The following is a 23488-nucleotide window of genomic DNA, read 5'->3' on the forward strand; positions in this document are numbered from 1 at the left end:
GTTCAAAAGTAATGCACGCACATGCAACTTATTTGCAGGTGCAGGGCACACATGCTGTCAATGAAAACAAAGGTAAATGGTGCAATAAACTACATAAGAGCATTTTACAGTGTACAGATATTTTCTTTCTTTGCTTGAACTATCTAGCCTGTTGTGGTATGGAATGACTTATACTTTTTCAGTCTTTGATACTTTCCCATCATGGTAATTACAAACATTACATTTACATATGTCAACACCAAGTCTCTCCCTCAGATCTACAGCATGTAACTTGAATAAGAAATACTGCTTTAAAGACCATCATTTACATAAAATAGTCACACTGATCTCTGCTGTTATGCAGATGTTCCCTAGCTCACTTTGTCTTTATTAGAACTCCAATATTCCGGTACTCACCTCCCGGTTCTAGACCTCTGGGAGTCTGTTGTTCGCCAGGTGTTCTACATTCCACCTTCACTTACACTGAAGATCTAGCACACCCGGTTCTCCACCCCCCAGGCTGCCATCCCTCACTGTACCAGGCCTAGAACTGGTGTTTCGGACCTAGGTTTTGCCCAGACCCCTCCCTGTTACACCCCCCCCCCCCCACACACACACACACACACACCTCCCCCTACCCCTCAGGATCTGTTATTCACCCCCCCCCCCCACACACACCCACATGCATAAAAACTAGTCCAGAGGCATAAAAAGGTTGCGATGGTGTGGGGGGAGATGAGTGGGGAGGGAGATGGGGGTATGGGTGTGTTTGTGTGTGTGTGTGTGTGGGGGGGGGGGGGACACAAAGCCTTGGGTGGCGTGACCTGCTCCCGTTGTTTTTTCCAGCAGCCACCATGTGTTGCTGAGGGCAGGAGAATCGCATTGGAATGCTGCTGACCATCAGAAAGCTCCGGACAAAAGCCTAAGCATTCCCCTCAGCACACACGCACACAAACACACATGCAGGCAAGCACGCACACACAAGCACACACACACACACACACACACACACACACACACACACACACACACACACACACACACACACACACATGTTTTAATTTACTATGGAATTCAAAAATGCAAAAACTAAAATAAATGACCTATTTGCAATCATTTTTATGTTAATTTAATTTACCTTCTGAATTGACTGAATTGAAATTCAACTGACGCCAACCTTGACACACACACACACACACACACACACACACACACACACAAACACACACACTCAACTGTGAATCTGGAAAGGAAGATGGAATGAGAGAAAAAACTAAAACAGAGAGACCCTTTGAATCACATCACATTTTTATTTTCGTCATTTCAAACACTTTCCTCTACAGCACTTTCAAGTTTGTAAGAAAGCAAACCTTCACAACTAACAAAGCAATAAGAAGAGCATCAGGGGGCTACCCATTTATCACCTGGATCCCCCAAACTGACTGCCATGATGATGAGCGCAAAGAGACACTGGGTAGAGGGGCTGGGAAGTCTACACAAGAGGATAAGGGAAAGGGAGAGACATTTTGAATTTCACAAGGACATTTATATGTAGATATTTTATACATACATTTACAAAAAAAGAGGCCTGGCCTGGACCAGACTACAAGGCATTGGGTTTGTGTGTGACGCGTCAGAACTTGGAATGTAAGTATTGATAATAACCAACAGGGTGCGCTGCTGAGCAAGAGTCCAGAGGTAACCATGGCACCAGGCAGAGGGGTGGGGGTTGCCAGGGACGACCAGCTTCCACTGCTGCAGCACTGAGCTCAGCAACAGGGAGGGGCAAAAGGGGGGCACGACTGCAGTGAATACAACATGCTTGTCAACCGCAGACCTAGGATCAGATGATGACCATATAACCTCAATCCTAAAAAAACAAAAACAATAGGAGATAGAGAAATATCAGACCCTGTGTAAGTGGTTATAGGCAACTTCCAGATGATTACCATAACCTCAATCCTAAACAAACCTAACCAATAGGAGATAGAGAAAAATCAGACCCCGTGTAAGTGGTTATAGCAACTTCCATCCACTCCTCAACAGGATTACTCAGGTAGCACTCCAGTGAAGGCGTCCATAGTCTTTATAAAAGCAACATTGACATTCATGACCCTTATATCATTTACGCAGCAAATGTGACCAAATTGACTAAGTGTTAATGAGAAAAAATACTTGATTAAGCACTAGGAGTGTTATGGCATGGTTGTTTTCTAAAGTCACTTCCAAAGTGCCTGAATGTGGCTGAAGCATTATGAAAGCATCATGCATGTGTGCTTCAACTTAAATGTCACCGTATTTCATTATGAGGTGAATACATGCATTTGATTCAATCGACTATAGCAATTGTCCCTTTACCAATTTCCTTTCTGATTCCAAGATAATTAGCAATTTCTTAGCAGGACGGTAACACAACCACCATGGGTTTCAATTTGACCAGCCTTTTCACAAAGAACACATTACTCAGTTTTTGTGCAAGTTGTAATAAAAGAAAAAACATTGAGGACAGAAAAACTATGTCACTTTATTCGGCCTATGTAACTGTTTAGCAGCTAAACTTTAGCTTCTGCTGCAAACAAGCTTCCCCTTTAACACCAATTATTTTGGTTTTGGCTTGCTTGCTGAGCCTAGTTAACGGTAGTTGACGCCCGTCTGTGCTACCTCTATGCCAGGTACACATCTAAGTACGATTGCACAGAAGGGTTGAGACAAGAGTAACAGAAGGTGGTTTGGAGAACCAAGCTCTCACAATGAGTAACATTGCCTGAGACCTTTAGACTTGTGTTGGCTTCCCAAGCTAATGCCTTGGCTCTTTGCAGGCTAACACAGTCTTGTGACACATAGAAGAACAAGGGTTCAAACCCAGTTGGTCACACAAGCTGCAGAAAATGATATCTAAATTCTTTAAAACCCAGTAGGTATCCATCATTTAGCACCACAAAAACACACAATCCACATTTCCTCCCAACATGTCTGATACAAATGACATGTCATGCCAAGATGGCAGTTCCAACAGAAATCCTACTATATATAGATCTAAATTTAAAAAGCCAACCGACAGCTAATTAGATTTGCGGAAAGTCACAAGTGTCTGTGGCTAGCAGTTAGCGGTTACTCTATGTCTGAAAAAGAAAAAGTGGAAATCTTATAAACACATAGGTGAGAGGCATGGTTCAATGCTTGGCCCTTAACAATTTTGTGTAATACGGTTTGACATACATGCTCTTACCAAATTGCTGCTGTAGTAGTAAGGCCTATGTGAATGTTCTTCAAATTCTGATGTTAGCGCATGTATGGGGTTTCTTGCATAGGTTTGGTCCAGCAGTGTGGGATAATTACTTGACTCAAAAAGAAGAGTATCTTTCTGTACTTCTATTGAGACCAGCAGCCAGTAGTCTGAAACCAGTAGACAGGCAATATCAGGCATGTCATGTCAGGTGTCAGCTATACTGAATACGTGTTCTAACCCCCGTTCTCCCTCCTGAAGGTAAGCACATCAGAAAATGTATATCCATGATCGACCTGCCCATTGAATATGGAGGAGATGTGGGAGTGGGTGGGGTATAACTGGTATGTAATTAAATTAATCTACTAAATCATCAGATCGAAATTGCTAAAATATTTGATGAATGTAAAGAAATATATTATTGACTTCCTTGTACAGTAGACTATATTATATTTGTCAGCATCCTATTGACACAGCTTGTATTAATCAATGGATTATAAACCATGTTCATGATTTCAATTTCTCATGAAAACATTATTAAAATGTAAGAGAGCTTTATGAATATCAATGGATACAAACACATACACATTGAACTGTATTGACAGGATGATACTAACAATAAAACCAGCCATCAGCAAGAGCTGCACGGATCCACTATTCAGCCATCTTCAAAACAAAATGTGTGTTTTATTTCTGAATGATACATGGGAGCTTGTCAAGTGTGTTGGTGGAGAAAGCTGACCCCTCGCCTGGCCAAACTAACTCCACTGACTTCACTGACTCAAGCTCACTGACAATTTACACAGGACAATGAAAAATGACCATCAGCTAAGCTGGGAATTCGGCTCCAAAATGGCAGAAAAAAGTAACAGATATGCTCGCTACAAGCACTCAGAATGCAGAAAAACAAACACACACAAAAAAGCCAGGGGTAAAACACAGCTGTTCAAAATTATCCACACTGCAAAAACATCTACAGTATTGTTCTCTTAGAATAAAAAGAGAGAATTGGAGCGAAATTGACCACTGTGATTTTTGACAACTTCTTGGAATGTAAAGATGCCTCAGGTTCAACACATCAATAAATACACTGAATGAAAAATAGTTGCATTCTTATGCACAGGAAGATTATTGGGTTGCAAGTTTGGTTGGTTTCATTTCACCGAACAAATGTCACCGTAGCTTGATAATATAGTTAATACGAGAGAACAGGCAACCATGATCAAATTCTCCATATAGCTCCTCTCAAGCCAATTCAGGTACCCTGGACAAGACACATTACTGATAACGTCTTACAGCAGAAATGCTTGCAGTATTTGCAAAACGGTTCAAAACAACAGAAGAGATTATGCTCTATGAATGTACTGTATGCAATGCATCAATGGAATCCCACAGTATATTTGATACCAAGCAGAACATCTTTGGGGCTACCCATGCTGATGTCAAAACACAGGATGGTTGGTTATCCAATCTGGGATACGTGTGAGTTAAAAATGCAAGTGAATACTGTTATCACAAAGGCAGTAAGCATCACTCATTTATTTATAAGGAAGTAGCGGTATTCTGGGAAATGTAGTTATGTACCAAACCAACATCATAGCTTACACAGGGGCATTCATTTCAGTCTCAAGCTTCGGTACGAATGGCCTTCACTTAGGCCTATGTAAATAAATTCATAATTAGTGAGGTTTACCAATATCTCTGATTTGGTTGTCGTAGCATGACTAAAATAGCAAAACATTTTTCTTCCAGAAAGAAAACCAGATATCATGTGACAGGACCAATGAGGATGTCAGGATCAGAAAAATTACAGTACAGGTTTTAAGAGCTAACAGGACACTCTTTGAGGCAAATCAGTACCTGTTCTGAGAGGTCCAATACACACACCAAATGCAAATGTACACCCCCCCCCACACACACACACACACACACACACACACACACACACACACACACACACACACACACACACACACACACACACACACACACACACACACACACACACACACACACACACACACACACACACACACACACACACACACACACTGAGCATTGTTTGTTATCAACATCACTGATTTTTAACAGTATGTCATTATCCAATAGCAGTGTCTGTCTATGACAGTGTTCTTTCTGGAAAACAAAACATTTTTAATTCTCTCAGCTTTATCAATCATAAATATTCCAATATAAGTATTGAGATGATCATTTTCTCTGCAATATTTCTTATCTGTAAATGCACTAGAAGGGTACAAAAAGCACAATTGGGGCTTGTTAAATCAAATAAATATATTAAAATAAACAAATTATATATATATATATGTATATAATTATATATGTATATATATATATTCTTTTTTTTGAAAGAGAGAGAGAGAAAGAGAGAGATATATATGTCCTTCATACAGATATGAAGATGACAAAACTCTGATGACTGTGCATAGACAGATGTTATTCAAAACATGCTTGTTGGACAATGCTAGGTAAGTGAGCGTGCACCCCTCAATCTCTCTTTCTCTCCCTGCATCTTTCTCTTTCTCTCTCTCCTCCATCTTCCTCTCCCTCAAAATCAAAAGCATGAGGACAGAGAGCTTGCCCACCGTTGACAGCATCAATTTGAGTCACAACAAAACTGGAGAAAATGAGAAATAATACAAAACTAAAAAGAATGAAAGGAGATAGAAAAAAAAGATATATATATAAAAGAGATGAAAATGAAGTTGGGGAAAGCTGGCTATCAAAAGATGCAGAAAAAGTATGCCTTTTATGTCAGAGGAGATGAGGGGGGTAGTGCTGAGATTTAGTCATGTTTTTTTATGTTTTGGTGGGTGGTAGTTGGTGGTGGTTTGTCAGTTTTCCTTGAAAAGTCAAGTCCTGGTGCGGGGTAATGCATGTCTCACATGATGGTGCAGCACTTGCAGGGCAGCTTCTCCTTGTTGTTAGGCTCACTAGCGCCCCCCTCTGGCTCGACCTTCTCCTCACCTGCTGTCTCCTGGGCCTGGCCCTTCTCTGGGTTGGCAGCACTACCGTTGGGTGGCGGGGGGGACGACTGCTCCTTCTTGGCACTGCCCTCGGTGATGGTCACAGTGGCAGCTGCAGGAGTGGGCGAGGTTTTGCCCTCGCCACTATCCTCGATGACAACTAGCTCAGCCTTGACTGTGCCCTCCAGGCCTAGCACCTTCTTAGTCTCAGCCTCATCCTCAACATTCTGATAGCCCATGAATACCATGGTGACAGGGTTGTCGGCACTGGCCTCCGCTGCACCTGGTATTCCTGTGGGGCCACCTGGTTGGGGGCTGGCGCCACCAGACTTGGCCTCCATTCCTGTGATCTCCTTATTGGGTGTTGTCTGCTGCTCAGGCTCGTCTTGGGCCTCCATCTTTGGGACCGGAGTGGTGGAGGCATCCCCAGTGGCAGCTTCGCTTATCATGGAAGCCTCGTCGGCTTTGTGAATGAGCTCGTCCACCTCGGAGGAGCTGAGCTGGTGGAACCCGTTCTCTATGGTGCCCTCGCGCACTTCGTGCACCACTGAGACAGAGAGAGAGAGAGAGAGAGAGAGAGAGAGAGAGAGAGAGAGAGAGAGAGAGAGAGAGAGAGAGAGAGAGGTCAGAGACATAAAGACTACTCAATCTTCTTTTCCTCATCTCCTTTGCTTTTTGACCACTGATATTGTACGGAAAAAGGTATTGGCTTTCATGTGATTATTACCTGAATATATTACTCTTACCAATCATGTTTCATATCAGTGCTCAGGAGGCATCACGATGCAGGGGAAGCATGCTGTTTAAGACTAGATATTTTACACAGATGTCCTCTCAAAACACAGTGAAGGGTACTGAAGCTCACAGACATTGGGAAGAAGCAGAGCACACAGGAAAGAGGGAAAGGAGAGGAGGAGAGCAGACGGAGCGACGGAAGTTACAAGTGTATAAATATGGTATATGTAAGATGCTAGAAGCTTCTTCACTCTCTGATAGGCCAGGCTTATACCTATCCAATCCTTTCAGATCTGAAGAGTCTAGAGAGCAGGGGTTAGGTGTTGTTTCTGAACTTGGCCATGGGGAGAGGAGAGGAGGGGATAGTAGACAGAGCAAGGAAAGGTGGTGAGTGGACAGTGAAGAAGTGCACAGGAAACAAAGCGCAAGCCACAGCTGCATCACAAGCTTGGTACTGGTTTGTGTCTGTGACCAAAATCAATAATGGGGTAGATATGGCTGTCGTTGGAGAGAGCTATAGACAGCATTGTGCGGGGGTGGATCTAGTAACAAAGCTAAAGCTAGCTTTTGGCCATATAGCTGGACTTTAGTTGGATCTCCAGGGCACTATTGCCAATCTAATTCTAATTAGTAAGACAGTACTACTGTCTCTATTCATCCATTGCAAACATTATGTAGATGTAACAACCCCATAGATTTGTGTTGGGTTCTGAGGCAATGCAAAATGTAAGGTTCTTATATGCCCTGAGGAGTGTGTGTAGTAGGGTGTAGGGGGGGTGGGGGGTGGTTCATGGCTAATACCAGCAGATGTAGGGGGGTGGTTCATGGCTAATACCAGCAGGTGAATAATATCCAAGTTACTGTACAGGGTGACCAAAACAACATTTTGGAGAAAAAGCTATAATTCTACTTTGTCCAAATATATGCAGTGCTACTGTTTTAAAATTCAACATGGAGAATCTGGTTTAAAAACGAATCTATTGGTTGCATTTTGCTTCTCTTAAATGTCAATAGTGAACTATTTATCGGTTTTTGTATCCAACTTGTTTTCAACAATTTGTATTAATTTATTGTGTTATTGTGTTAATATTTAACAAATGTCTCACTATTGGAGCTAGTATTTAGTGAAAGCAAAATGGAGCCCTAAAAGGACAATTGTATCTATTGGTCCCCCTGCAACTGTGTCATGAAGTTGAATCCTTTCACTTCACGAGGAGTGGTATATGAAGGTAGTACAGTATCATCTACCATCAATTACTGTAAAGAATTCAAGCCAATTATTAAATGATATTGAAGTGAACGTGACATTTATTGAACCACATACTGTAATAAAATGTTTGTCTTAACAAGTGCAAAAATTACACAGGCAATTAGACAGCCTGTGCTAAATATAATGTTATGTACTAAATTATGGGAGGATAATATTTTTGCCTGTATTTGTGACTGTAATGGCTTATTAACAACAGTCCAAGACCAATTATGATGTCTCATTATTACCTATATAAAACATGTATCTTTGACCTCTGATAGGCCAGGCTTATACCCATCCAGTCCACGATTCATAAATGTCAACGCTGGTTCATGAATTATTGATGATTCAGTGTCTTCTTTGGTATTAACATTGAAATCACCTTTCCGTTCATCCTCATATACTTTGACCCCTTGTTGAGAGAAGTCAATGGGTAGTAGTGTGTTGGTGGACAACACCTTAGTCTCGCCTGTGACTTTGTCCCTCTCAACCGTGATCTCCACTGAGTACATTGCTGGGTTGTCAACGGGAGGAGATGGTTAGGACTTTTACAGAGGTGTCCTCTCTCTCTCTCTCTCTCTCTCTCTCTCTCTGTCTCTCTCACTCAATCCACCCCCCCACTCCCATCTCAGTCATACGACACAGTCATGCTATTATCCAATCACGAAGAAACTACACATTGCTGAGGCTTTGAAAATAAATTGAACAATAGAAACATTTAGTACTATATGTCTTAAAGGTTACTTCTTGACTAGTGCTGACCACTACAATCTACAGTATTGCTTCAAATCAAATGTATCTCTAACTAAGCCACTCTAATCTGTGAAGCATCGATTTGGCCTTTTTATAGTAGCTTTACTCCTAACAGGACATTGCCCATGATCTATAATAAAGACACACAACTATATTATTACAGACTATTATCAATGTTGACTATACTATTATTCCTTCCTAAAGGTGGGCCCTAACGTTTGATGAAGTAAATTATTATTAAATATGTTTTTGTTATTTGTAGAACTGGCAATACTGCTGAAAGTGGTTCACACTACTTTGCTTACTCTAACATTTGGCTGGCATGTGAGTCTAACACTGCCATGATAACCGATAGGAGAACTGAAACTTTTTAGCGGAGCGGTGGTGCCATGGCAACATCACATTTTCTATAGGGAATAGTATATATAGGGAACCCCACACAACATACTGTACATGCAATAACTCAGAATGCAATCCTTTTTTTTTTTTTTTTACACGTTTACTATTCTATTCATAACAACCCACATACTGCCTGCAGAAAGACATACTCACACATACACTCACACCCCCACATACACTCACACATACAGACAGACAGACAGACAGACAGACAGACAGACAGACAGACAGACAGACAGAAAAAACAGTGAGAATTAGGACAGAAGACAGAAGACAAATAAAATGTTAAGATGAAAGATGCAGTACTAAAATGTGATAGAACCCACAATGTTAGTGACTAAGGGTGACAAGTACGATACAATCACTCAACCAACTAGAGAGCAACATACAGTATAAAGGCATACATTGGTTGTGTATTCCCTTAAATATATCATGAATGTATCCGTGTTGAAAAGCACACTCAGGCGGTCTGTCCTGAAAATAGTTCCTCCCACATGACTCCACACACTGGGATCACAGTTTAATCGTTTAAAGTGCTACAATGCTTTATAAACAGTGCCTAATCATTATGGTATGTCACTGCATACATAATATCAACCTCTGTTGACATTTCTGTTTATTACTTTTAGTATAGTTAAGTTATATATAAAGGCGTCACTAATTATAAGCCCATATTTAAGTCCATATTTACACCCAAAATATGACAAATAGTTTTCGAACTGAGACACATGAAAGCACAGCAATGAGAATTTGACTCCAGAAACTCTTGCTTGGCATGAGGCAGGCAGGTGCACAGACAGGACCCCAGGGGGGCTTGAACCCCTGCCCCTTTGCCCTCAGAATCAAAATGTGCCCTATTGTTAATTGGGCAGCAGTGGCGCAGGAGGTAGAGCCGGCATCTAATGATTGCAAGGTCGGCAGATCGGCGGTTTGAAACCCGGCTGGCCACATGTCGAGGTGTCTTTGGGCAAGACACTGAACCCCAAATTGCTCCCAATGAGCAGGCCGGCACCTTGCATGGTAGCTTGCCGCCATTGGTGTGTGAATTAGTTTATTTGTTATTGAAATTCTATCAAATATAAAGAGGGAAATGTATAGCAGTATCCACGAAAAATACACCGTAAGCTAGTCTAATTATCATTAAAACGACATCATCTCTGTCATGCAGGACAACTTACAAACATGCAATTCATTTCTAATTTCTAACTAATTGGTAATTTAGCGATTAGTCACCCCCTTTTCTTTATAGCCAGTTTTCCAAAAATGTGATGTTTAAAAGTGTGTTATTGTTTCAGCATGTCGCAGTGTGTTTTCCCAGTTAAAATAAAGTTTAAAAAGTTTACATCAATCAATTTTGATTGGGAAATAAGAAGCAGCATAAACACTGCTAGAAGAGGCAAATACGTCTCCAATGAAAGGCAAAATACGTCTCACCTCCCTGACCCTGGTTTAGTTTGTTAGCCGTATGGAAGTAACTAATTCTGTGTGTGTGTGTGTGTGTGTGTGTGTGTGTGTGTGTGTGTGTGTGTGTGTGTGCGTGCACACATTCCATGTTATGAACATAGTGTGTGATTATGGTTGCCGGCGGTGTGGCAACATCAGGGTGGGAATAGTGCGTGTCGGTGGTGTGAGTGCCCTTCATATGCATGGAGATAAAATAACGAATTACTCCCTCTCTCTCTCTCTTGGTCCTTCAACATCATTTTCAGTAGAGTTACTATGAAGCCATGTTATGTAAAAGAAAGAAGTACCGTAAGTAAATCATGAAAACAGAAATACTACAAGTAGATCAAAATAATCTACACTAGGCAAGCATTATGTAAAAAAATAAGAATATTTCGAACGCAAATGTCTTTACGTGAGCTACAGGGTTGTTTCTTTACGTGAGCTACAGGGTTGTTTCTTTACGTGAGCTACAGGTGGAGACTCACCTGCTCTCATCATATCTGAGGCACCTCCAGACATGTCCAGACGAGGGCTGTTGTGAACTTTGATCACTACAAGAGTTCATCATGGAGCAAGCAAAAATTGGGAGTAGAAAAGAGAGAGAGGGAGAGAGACACACACAAAAGAGATGGTGTCCATAATATGGGGCAAAGACAGATACAGTAGACGGAGAAAGAGGACTGGAATAGACTAAAATGTCTTCTTCAAAGGCCGATATCCAATTGCATAGATGTGATTGATATAACTATTAAATCATTCCTACATTCCTGGATGAAACAGGATGGGCATTGCATATCTTGACCACTTAATACTGTTTTGAAGCATGAACATTGAATTGCTTGAGTAATTCAACACAATTTCAGGAAATTGAACAGGTTCACATAGCTTTATCTTAGCATCTATGCAATTGTGCATACCACCAATCCCAGTGTGGCTCTTTAAACCTGAATGATGAGATGACTCATAAAAGAGGAGAGAAAAAGAAAGGGATGAGGACAATTGAGGATGTATTACCTTCCACAGAGCCTACTGGTGCCTAAAAGAGAGAGAGAGAGGGGGGGGGGGGACATTACATTATCATGCAATCACAGATTGTGGCATGTGTATTGCCTGAAGATCATAAAGCTCTAGCTACTACATTTGGTCATGTATCAAATCATAGCTAGTTTGATTGTGTATCTGGGTGGTGCCTTGTATTAAATGAGCAAACCTCACCATGTGAGAAGTATAAAAGATGGATCTACTTTATTTCATTCATATGAATCATCAGGATGACTGTTAATGTTGCCACAAAGTCAGACAGCATCTGTTTCTCTAAATACTGTACACAGATTGGAAAAAACACACATACTACAGGTCATTAGTGTAGATTTGGTCACGTAAGAAAGACCTAAAAGCATATTTGCCTAATACATGACCTAATACATGACCTAATACATGAGCAGACTAATACATGACCTAATACATGAGCAGACCTTGAAAATGTTTATTCCAGTCCTAGTTTGACAGAAGAGCACTTCTCATTGGGGGCATGCCTTAACAAAACATGACTGACAAGCAATAGAGGTAGAAATTGTTGCAAATTAAAGGAGGCACTTTCCCTTTGAAAAAAAACATTGTCTGTCTTTCGCACCCCTCTACTCCCCCCACACACTCTCACCACTCCCAACCCCTATGTCTAATTGAATGTGTGTGTGTGTGTGTGTGTGTGTGTGTGTGTGTGTGTGTGTGTGTGTGTGTGTGTGTGTGTGCATGTGTGCGTGTGTGTGAGTGTGTGTGTGTGTGTGTGTGTGTGTGTGTGTGTGTGTGCATGTGTGCGTGCGTGTGTGTGTGTGTGTGTGTGTGTGTCTGTACATGAGTGCATGCAAGCGAACGTGTGTGTGTGTTACCGGTGGAGGTTAGGCTCACTTTGTTGTCTGGTGTCTTTGCTTCCTCCTGTGCTACTTCTGACAGGCTCTCTTTGGTGGAGGTGGCTGACACCGACACGCCCGTCTCCAGCTCCTCCAGTTCCTGCTCCATCCTGAGGCAAATAATAGAGCAATATGTTCACAGACACATTCTGATGCTGATATTCTGATGCAGTTCAATGACACATATTCAGTTCAAACAGAGCTCATGAAAAGCAGGAACTAAAGGTGCAATGTAGCTTTTCCCCCTGGAAAATATCAATAAATAATCATGCTGAATCATTACTTATGATGCATTGGCAGTATATGACCCTGCCCTTCTGCCTGAATTTGTTTTTCTTTGTTCAGGATGTTTCTGGGCGTCTACAGCACCACTTGCTGTGAGCGTGTAATCTGCATCATAGGATACCTACTTCCTGAGCTGCAAGCAAGCAATTGTGTCAGTTCTGGAAGCTGACATAAGCAACTGAAGCTTTGTGTACAAACAACTTTTAATATGTATTGTGATTATTTTTCCTAGTAAATGTCCTGTTTAACATTACAGTCTTGTCTAAGTATTATTTGGGGAATGAGGGGATTTGTTTGTAACTTTGGGGTTAGCGGGAAAAGTTTGTACTGTGTATGGCCAGTCATGCAACTCAGTGTGCACCTTCGTCCTCTGTGACAGACACAGCCTCACATCCCGGACCTGGCGAGTCGTTTAGGGATAATGTAGCTTGGAGTGGTGTTGTGTCGGGTATCCAAGACAAGGTTTTCTGTCACAGTATGAATGCACATATGAAATGTGAGTGTTTTTCCTGGCTGGTTCATTTTCAGTTTTTCCTAATTACTACTGTGACTGCAACCACACAGGTATTCTGCTAGTTTCAAGGTGATGTAACTAAGACATTAGCTGGATGAAAACAAGAAAATTATTGACAGATTAATTGTTAAAAATTAACAATGTAGTTGTAGTTTACTACAAATGTAGTTTACATTGAGCAAGGGTAGGAAGAAAGATACTATTCCGAATTGTCATTGCAATTCCCATTGTAGTGAAAAGAGGGTGCAATCCTGCATATGGTGCCTTTAAATATAAAACCCATCTCTTTAAAGGTGCAATCCCTAATTAGTTTTTCAGCCGAATCGCTGGCCTGCCACTTGGGTAGGTGAAATATGACGACAAAACTCTGGCTGTGTTCGGAATGGTATACTAGCATACTGCATACTAGCATACTCAATGAGTATATACTGCATACTGCCTACTAAATTCATAATAAGTATGTGAAAACCAGCCGACCGTTTACACAGTATGCATACTGCCTCCCAGAATGCATTTAAACCTCCATTTTAAACCTCCATTAGCTAAACGGTGTGATTTTGGCTTTACAAGTGTTAACATGTCATTTTATGAACTTTTAATATGTTTTCAGGTGAGAAAGTAACCACATATATTCCCAAAATGTGTCCAGTTAACCAAAATAACCTGTTTTTATATCTGATCTGGCAATTTTTTCCGTCTTCTGTTCCTAGCTATATTACGGCTGCGTTCGTAAATTTGCCCTGGAAATCTGATCAGCACTCATGGAATGCCTCTTGTCCAATCATATTACCTGGTCCCTTTATGACGTTGAACTCAGTGTGCGCTCCGGCGCTCTCAGAGCAAATCTACGAACGCACCCTGCGTTGCTTACATACGTTGCTTACATTGCTTACTTACGGAGTTCGACAGAAACGACATAACATAATTACAACAATGATTTGGGGGGGCAATATCTTTAGCTAGCTCAAGTAACTAGTTTACTATATTGTTGTCTTAGCAGTTGGAAAAAAGAACATGATTAAAATAAATATATATGAGCAATAACCTATCGTGGGCTTGCTGCAGCAAGCACAATAACAACGAACTTGTCCGTCTGAACCAACAATACTGGGATCATTCATGATTGGGCTACAATCAGTCACTCAATACTAGGCGAACGTGTGTGTAAGACACAAATAAACTTGGATTTCATGCATTTCAAGTGGCATATTTGTAATCATGACAACGTAGCCTTGTCTAAGAATGCATTTCACCATGTTAATTCCCAGTATAGTGAAAATACCACCGCTCATCCGTGATCAGACTTAGCTGGGGTGCTGCAACTGAAGAGTATCAAATAGAGTGCAAAAAAGCAGCATCTGCACACTCAAATATGTGCAAAAAACTATGTTTATTGCAAGCTTTCGGCCCCCAGGCTATCGGACAATGTAAACAACAGCTGTATGACAAGTTTGTATGACGCAGTTTGACGAGGCTGAAAGCGCACAGGGTTGCCAGATGGGATTGACAATTTACAGCCTAAACGTTCTATAACCTCAAAATCCAGTAGCCCATTCGGCGGTAACCCGCCCCATCTGGCAACCCTGGACGCGAAATGCATTTTGGGAAACAGTACCCCAGAAGTGTCCAGTCGTATCACACTTAAATAATTCTGAAAATATAGTATATATACTAAATTTCTCGCATACTCAAATATCGCATACTGTACAGTGTGAACGCTCTCGCATACTCAAATCTACGTCATATCTAGTATGAGTAGTATGCTAGTATGCTATTCCGAACACAGCCTCTGTATGCAAGAAACAACAGTCCTGCATATTGAAATTATAGTTGTTGTTTTTTCACAAACAATGAAGTAAAACAGTTTTACATTTTTGTATTATGATAAGGTAAGACAGGTGTCTTAAGCTAATTAGGCATTTGTAAGTCATATTCTTTGAGAATTAATGGGTATATCACAAATTGAAATAACCATTGAACAGAAGAACAAATTCCAGATTGTGTCTTGAATGCCATTATATTGTTACTGTAAATACCAAACAACATATCATTCTTATTCAGGCTTTGCAAAGGCCTATCTAACAGCATTACACACTTATTTAGGATAGGGACAAAACGTTCTCCTTCTCATTCCGCCCTTTGTCTTCCTGCCCTGACGGCAGCCATTGTTTGCTAGCGTAGCTCATTCGCCAGTGTGCCAGGCCAGCTTAGTGCCACATGCCCCTAGTCTGAGCCCCGACAGCCAGTCAGCACCAGTGTCTGCCAGGTCTGTGGCAGCCAGGAGGAATTTAATCAGGGTGATTGGACTGCCAAGGGAGGAAGATTGATGCCACTGTTTTTCTATGAGTGAAAAAGAAAATGGGTGGAGGATGTAGGGAAGGGAGGGTGTCTTGGCTACTGGGTCTCCTTTCTGTACTAGAAAGATTGATGAGTCCTCTTCCAGACATCGTTTGCACTAACCCACTACTCCAGCTAAGAATTTAGGGTCTGCTACAGACATTCAAAGAACAGTCTCATCCATAGCAAATGCTCTACATGTAAACGGGGATGGCAAAATTACATAGACATGCATTTTTAAGTAGCATTATTGAATAAATTCTAGGCTTTTTATGGAAGAAATGTCATGCCGCACATTTCCATATAGTACAGTAAAATAAATAACTGAAATGATATGATAGATATGGACCATGCCAGCGTAGATTATCTCAAATTAAATGATGAACCATCCCGTTTAAATGCCTGTTATATTGTTACATGTACTACCCATGTAAAAGGCCACACACTCGACCTTGTCTGCTCTGCCTCCCTACCCATATCCAACCCCCACCCTCTTCCATTTCCACTCTCTGACCACCACTGCATCCTCTTCTCTGCCCCCCTGCCCCTACCGCGCCACCCCATCCAACACCCCATCTCTTTCCGTAACATAAAATCTGTCAACCCACTCACTCTATCTCAGTCCATATCTTCTGCCCTCCCCACTGACTCCACTCCCACCAACCCGGAAGACTATGCCACCATGCTCAACTCCATTCTCTCTGACTCCCTTGACTCACTGGCCCCCTTGAAAACCATCACTGTCTCCTTCACCACCTCCTCCCCCTGGTACACCCCTGAACTACGCACCATGAAACAGACCGGCCGCCAACTAGAAAGACTCCACAACAAAACCCACCTCACTGTCCATGCCGAAGCCTACAAGCACCATATCTCCTCCTACCGTGACGCACTCCAAGCTCATCAACACCACCAATCGAAACCCCCGCACCCTCTTCTCCACTGTCAAGACACTACTCCAGCACCCGGACAACAACACAACTTCCTCCCCTGATCTCTGCAACTCCTTTCTCCACGCCTTCAACAGCAAGATCTCCCACATCAACAGCTCACTGACTGCCTCCATCTCCAACTCCACCACCCCCGCCCCCCGTGCTGTCATCTTCCCCCCTCCCGATTACCCTCCCCCTACTCCTCTCACTACTTTCTCCCCTGTTGACTCCTCCCTCATCACCGCCTCCAAAACAACCACCTGCTCCCTCGACCCCCTCCCTACCACCCTGACCAAGGCCTGCCTCCCTGCCCTCATCCCCCACCTCACTGCCCTCTTCAATCAGTCCCTATCCCAAGGCCACGTTCCCTCAAGCTACAAACTTGCCGCTGTCACACCCATTCTCAAAAAGCACACTCTTGACCCAGCCAACCTCTCCAACTACCGCCCCATCTCCAACCTACCATTCTTCTCCAAAACCCTAGAGCGCGCTGTCGCTGCCCAACTTCACTCCCACCTCCAATCCAACAAACTATACGAACCCCTTCAATCTGGCTTCCGCCCACATCACAGCACATCACAGCCCTGGTCAAAGTCATCAACGATCTCCTCACCTCCGCAGACTCAGGTGCCCTCAACATCCTAGTTCTACTAGACCTGAGCGCAGCCTTCGACACAGTGTCCCACTCCATCCTCCTTCAAAGGCTGCGCCAACTGGGTGTTGAGGGCACCGCCCTGGACTGGCTCACCTCCTACCTCACCAACAGACATCAGTTCATCTCCCTCTCCGGTCACACTTCCTCCTCCTCCTCTGTCACACAGGGGGTCCCACAAGGCTCAGTCCTCGGCCCCCTGCTCTTCCTCTGCTACACACTCCCCCTCGGTCACATCATCCGCCACTTCAACCTGGACTTCCACTGCTACGCCGATGACACCCAGATCTACATCAACCACAAACTCCACCCAGAACCCACCCCTCACTCACATCTAAAACTGCATTTCAGCAATAAAAACCTGGCTCACACACAACTTCCTCAAACTCAACAGTGAAAAGACCGAAGTCATCCTCATCGGCACCAAATCCACCCTCAATAAAACCGGACCCATCACACTCACCATCGATGACACTACCATCACCCCCTCCCCCCTGGCTCGCAACCTCGGCTTCATCCTGGACCCCACCCTCTGATCCCCACGTCAGCTCCATCGTCAAGACCTCCTACTTCCACCTCCGCAACATAGCAAAAATCAGACACTGCCTCTCCCCGTCCGCTGCTGAATCCCTCATCCACGCCTTCATCTCCTCCTGCTTTGACTACTGCAACGCCCTACTCACCGGCATCACCTCCCGCTCCCTCCATAGACTCCAGATGGTCCAAAACTCTGCTGCACGCCTCCTTTCAAACACCCGCTCCCGTGACCACATCACTCCTGTCCTCCACTCTCTCCTCTGGCTCCCCATCAAAGAACGCATCCAATTCAAAATCCTCATCCTCACATACAAAGCCCTCCATAGCCTGGCCCCCCCTTACCTGACTGACCTCCTTCTCCCCCACCGCCCTACCCGTACCCTCCGATCCTCATCCATTGTTCCCCTCACTGTCCCACCCTCAAAACTCAAAGGCTTCGGTCACCGTGCCTTTTCACGAGCTGCACCCCGCCTCTGGAACTCTCTCCCCCAACCACTCAGAGACTCACCCTCACTTCTCACTTTTAAATCCCACCTCAAAACCTACCTGTTCTCCCATGCCTACAGCCTCCCCTACCCCTAGCCATCTCCCCCATCCCGGCGCCCCCCCCCCCCCCCCCCCCCCCTTGACACGCATACAACCTCCCCTACCCCTACCCATCTCCCCTAACCCTGCCACCCCTCTGATATGCATACAACCTCCCCTACCCCTAACCATCTCCCCTGTCCCCCCCCCCCCCCCCCTCCCCGTTCGCTGACTCTGTGTTCCATGTTACTTGTTTTTGTGTTTTCCGTATCCCCTATATTGTCAGCGTCTTTGAGCCTCGGAAAAGCGCTATATAAATTCAATGAATTATTATTATTATTATTACATACCAAACAACATTGATTGATGCACCAGTGTTCCTGTGCCATACCTAATGATGGTTTCATCTAGCTCCTTGATCTTGGCCTCATCCTCCTGCAGCTGTTTCCTGGCCTCATCCTGCTCCGAGCCAGCAGAGGGTGCTCCGTCCAGCAGCCATCGTTCCCGCAGGGCCTTTGACTGCAGAGAGAAGAAGAACATAGTAAGAACACATATGAATCACTGAGCTATACCAAAGAAGCTTTACAGTTAACAAGATACACATGTGAGCTCATTCGAAATTGGAATCGATGTTCATCAACACGGAAGGGTTGGCTAATGAATATTGATTGTATTCATGGGTGGGAATCAGTCAGTCAGCACCAAGGCAAGATCAATATGAATATTCATTAACAGTTGACACAATGGCATGTGCAAACAGGCACAACTCTGATATAAAGTTGTACTGATACCAGTACCTTTTTAACCACATAGGAATTGTTAAAGTGCAGGTGGCTTAGCTAACCCAAACTTAATGTACACTACATAATTTTGTAGACCAAATGTGACACTGTCCCATTACCTTCCAGTAAAAAAAACAGTTAGTTATGTCTCTTGCTTTGCATATCCTTCTTTGGCTATATACCAAAGAGACTGAAAATATGAATAGGCTCAGAAATTGCTTCTCCAAGAAATCTTTGTTTATGTTTCTAGGTGTTGTCATTGCAGCGATAGCGGCATTAGGCAATTTTCGATAGCGGTGGCAATGTGTGCCAAGGCTAACTAGCGCCCAGCTGGTGCTCAAAGCTGCCCCGTATGATCTCCAGTTTGGATGCATTCTGCAGTTCATAATGTGGAGAATTATGGAGACACTAGCAAAACATAAAATCCCCCAGTTTCCCAACACGTTCTTGTAACTTAAGCAAACCCATTGTAAATTATTTCCTTAGCGACTGTTCAGCTAATTATGTGTTCCTCATCCTAAATGACTTCACAGGGACTAGAGCTCTAAAACATTGCAGTTGCTTTAGGGTCAACAATAGTTTGTGATTATAGATATGGCCATATAGAGTAATGGACAAAAATAGTGGCACCCCTGCACTTCTGTCAGATAATGCACCACTTCTCCCAGAAAATTGTTGTGAATACAAATGCTTTGGTATTGACATGTTAATTTATTTTGTTTGCATTGGAACAATACGGAGCCCCCCTGGGGTCACGTGGTAGAAAAAAAAATCTGTTCCCTCGGTTTAGTAATTCGTTCCCTCGATTTAGTAATCCGTTCCCTCTGTTTAGTAATTCGTACCCTCGGTTTAGTAATTCGTCAGGGTTAGGGTTAGGCCCTACGAGCCAGAACGATCGCAAGGATTAGGGTTAGGGTTAGGGTTAGGGTTAAAATCCTTGCGATCGTTCTGGCTCGTAGGGCCTAACCCTAACAAATTACTAAACCGAGGGAACGGATTACTAAACCGAGGGAACAGATTTACTAAATCGAGGGAACGGATTCACACATCAAATATTTTTTTCTACCATGTGACCCCAGGGGGGCTCCGTAGAACAACACAAAAAAGCTGAGGAAAAAAGACAGATCTGATATCATTCCTAAAATATCACCTCTGCACTTTGACCAGCAAATGCCCTTTGATCATCACATCAGATCACTGACATGTACCTGTTTTTTCCATCTGCCCAATATTGCTAAACTCCCACGCAGAGTTGGAAATGATCATTCACACTTTTGTATCATCCCAATTGGACTATTGCAATTCCCTGTTCACCTGCCTCAACGCATCCACCCTTGGCCAGCTACAAATGATCCAACATGCAGCTGCAAGGCTGTTGACTAGGTCCAGAAAGTCATGTCATATCACTCCCATCTTAGCGTCCCTACACTGGCTCCCCATCAAATTTAGAATTAAATTCAAGGTTCTGGTCATCACCTACAGAGCCCTCCATGGTCAGGCACCTGCATACATCTGTGACCTACTGCGTCCTTACAGCCCCAGTAGGTTTCTCAGGTCCTCTGACCAGGGTTTGTTGGTTGTCCCCCGTGCCAGATTGAAAACCAAGGGTGATCGAGCATTCCAAACCGTAGCTCCTAAGCTTTGGAATGCTCTTCCCTTGGATCTTAGATCAACGGTCCCGGTCGAAAAAACTGCTAAAGACTGTCCTGTATAGACAGGCTTTTGGCTAACCCCAAAAGCCTGTCTTTCTGTGTTCTGTTGATATTGTTGTACACTTGTTGTTTGTTACTTGTTCTTATTTTCACTTGTTTGCCTATTTTAACTTGCTATGACTTTTGCTCTTTTATTATGTTCTTGTATTTGTAAAGCACTTTGTGACCCCTGGTCTGGTATAGGTGCTATAGAAATATATTTGACTTACTTACTTACTTACTTACTTACTTACTTACTTATTTACTTACTTACTTACATTCCACACAGAACTCCAAAAATGGACTGGACAAAATGATTGGGCAAAAATTCAAAATTGTAAGAAATAATTTTATTTTACTCATGTAAAAAATAGTCCTTGAGAACCAATGGTTCTCGAGCCTAATGGCCCATAGGGCAGGAGCCTATCTCCTGTTTCCGTAGCATGAGGTGGCTTGATGTACAAGTACACCCCCTGGACATGACGCTGGGATGTCGCAGGGTCTTACCCCCAATCCAACCCTTAATGCTGAGTGCCAAGCAGGGAGGCATCGGGTACCATTTTTATAGTCTTTGGTATGACTTGGCCGGGGATCGAACTCACTGAGCTGATATTTCATGGATGTAATGCTCCTTTAATTTGTATTTAAACTCATCTGTGGCAAGTAACAGCTGCTGGCAATATAGACATCACACTTGCAACCAGTTAAAATTGAGAAAAGTTGACTCAACCTTCGTGTTGTGTATCTGTGTGTACCACACTGAGCATGGAGAAAAGAAAGAAGAGCAAAGAATTGTCTGTGGATTTGAGAAACAAAATTGTGGGAAAGCATGGACAATCTCAAAGCTACAAGTCCATCTTCAGATATCTTAATATTCCTGTGTTCACTGTGCGCAATGTCATCAAGACGTTTACAGCCCATGGCACTGTAGCTAACCTCCCTGGATGTGGACAGAAGAGAAACATTTATAAAAAGATTGCAAGGATTATTCGGATTGTTCGAATGTTAAAATAAATCAATCAACTTCCAAACAAATTCAAGCTGACCTGCATACAACAGTGTCAGCTTGCACTATCCGTCGCAATCTGAATGAAATGGGACGCTATGGTGGGAGACCCAGGAGGACCCCATTGCTGACACAGAGACATAAAAAAGCCAGACTGGAGTTTGCCAAAATGTACCTGGGGAAGCCAAAATCATTCTGGGAGAACGTCTTGTGGACAGATGAGACCAAAACAGAGCGTTTTGGTAAAGCACATCATTGTACTGTTTACAGAAAACGAAATGAGGCCTTCCAAGAAAAGTACATGGTCCCTACAGTCAAACATGGTGGAGGTTCTCTGATGTTTTGGGGTTGGTTTGCTGCTTCTGGCACCGAATGCCTTGACTGTGTGCATGGTATGATGAAATCTGAAGACTACCAAAGAATTTGGGGGTGCAATGTAGGGCCTAGTGTCAGAAAGATGGGTCTCCGTCAGGGGGCATGGGTCATCCAGCAGGACAATGACCCAAAGCATACTTCAAAAAGCACCCATGGTTTGAGTCAAAGCATTGGAGAGTTTTGTAATGGTCAGCAATGAGTCCAGATCTAAATCCCATGCAGCTGTGGAGCGATCTCAAAACAGCAGTTGAGAGAAGGAACCCTTCAAATGTAAGCGATCTGGAGAAGTTGGCAAAAGAAGAGTGGTCCAAAATTCCAGTAGAGATGTGTAAGAAATTCATTCATGGTTACAGGAAGCGATTGATTTCAGTTTTTTTTTTTAAACAGTGTGCGACCAAAAATTAAGTTGAGGGTGCCAATTATTTTGTCCAGGTCATTTTTGGAGTTCTGTGTGGAATCATATCAGATTTGGCTATTTTTCGCAGCTTTTGGTGTTGTCCAATGCAAACAAAAGAAATACACATGTGAATACCAAAGCATTTGTAATTGCAACACTTTTCTTGGAGAAGTGGTGCATTATCTGACAATAATATTTTTGGCCATAGACAAACGCAGTACAGTGTTTATCCAATTACTTCTCAGATCAGATGCAAAAATATTTTTTCTCCCATTGGTTCTATACCTATTTCTGGATGCTGATGTGTAAACCTGGTAAATGAATACTGACACGAACAGCCTTCAGCTGTCCAGCTCTCAGTTTGTTTCCTAAACATACCACTGTCCTCATCATGACTAAGTAATTCCCCTAATGTTTAGACAGGATGTTAGCCTTTATATCACTTATTGTAATGTATCCCCCAGACACTTTAAAAATGGCCACCATTAGCCATGAACTGATGACTGATAAAAGCTTGTGGAAATCCATTGTGCTAATGCTTCTTCTTCGGCGTATGGGTAGTTGTTTTTCCTCTCCACTCCACCAGGCTCGGGGCCGAGGGGCTACCCTTTTACCACCCCGAGACCTGGTTGAGGGGCTCACCCGGGCTATATTTCTGGACACCCCTCCAGAAGCCACGTCATCGTCTCGTCATCTAATACCGACAGACCATGCATCCCGTTGGGTGGGTGGTACACCGGGCAATCCAGGATAATATGGTCTGCGGTTTGGTCC

The 23488-nt window shown here is 43.1% G+C and overlaps 1 protein-coding gene across 1 annotated transcript in view; it reads right to left on the reverse strand.

Annotated features, from left to right (window-relative positions):
- Nucleotides 1-6104: 6104 nt before the first annotated feature.
- palm1a (paralemmin 1a) overlaps nucleotides 6105-23488 on the reverse strand; it is a gene marked incomplete at both ends in the record, with an annotated part of 31920 nt that continues 14536 nt past the window's right edge. Inside the window, 5 exons of the mRNA XM_080536339.1 lie at nucleotides 6105-6736; nucleotides 8556-8687; nucleotides 11257-11322; nucleotides 12661-12791; nucleotides 18855-18982. Coding sequence (XP_080392465.1) covers nucleotides 6105-6736; nucleotides 8556-8687; nucleotides 11257-11322; nucleotides 12661-12791; nucleotides 18855-18982 — 1089 coding nt within the window. The remainder of the gene's footprint in view (nucleotides 6737-8555; nucleotides 8688-11256; nucleotides 11323-12660; nucleotides 12792-18854; nucleotides 18983-23488) is intronic.

This window comes from Nansenia antarctica (assembly GCF_963989245.1).
Source record: "Nansenia antarctica genome assembly, chromosome: 7".
NCBI classification, from domain to species: Eukaryota; Metazoa; Chordata; class Actinopteri; order Argentiniformes; family Microstomatidae; genus Nansenia; species Nansenia antarctica.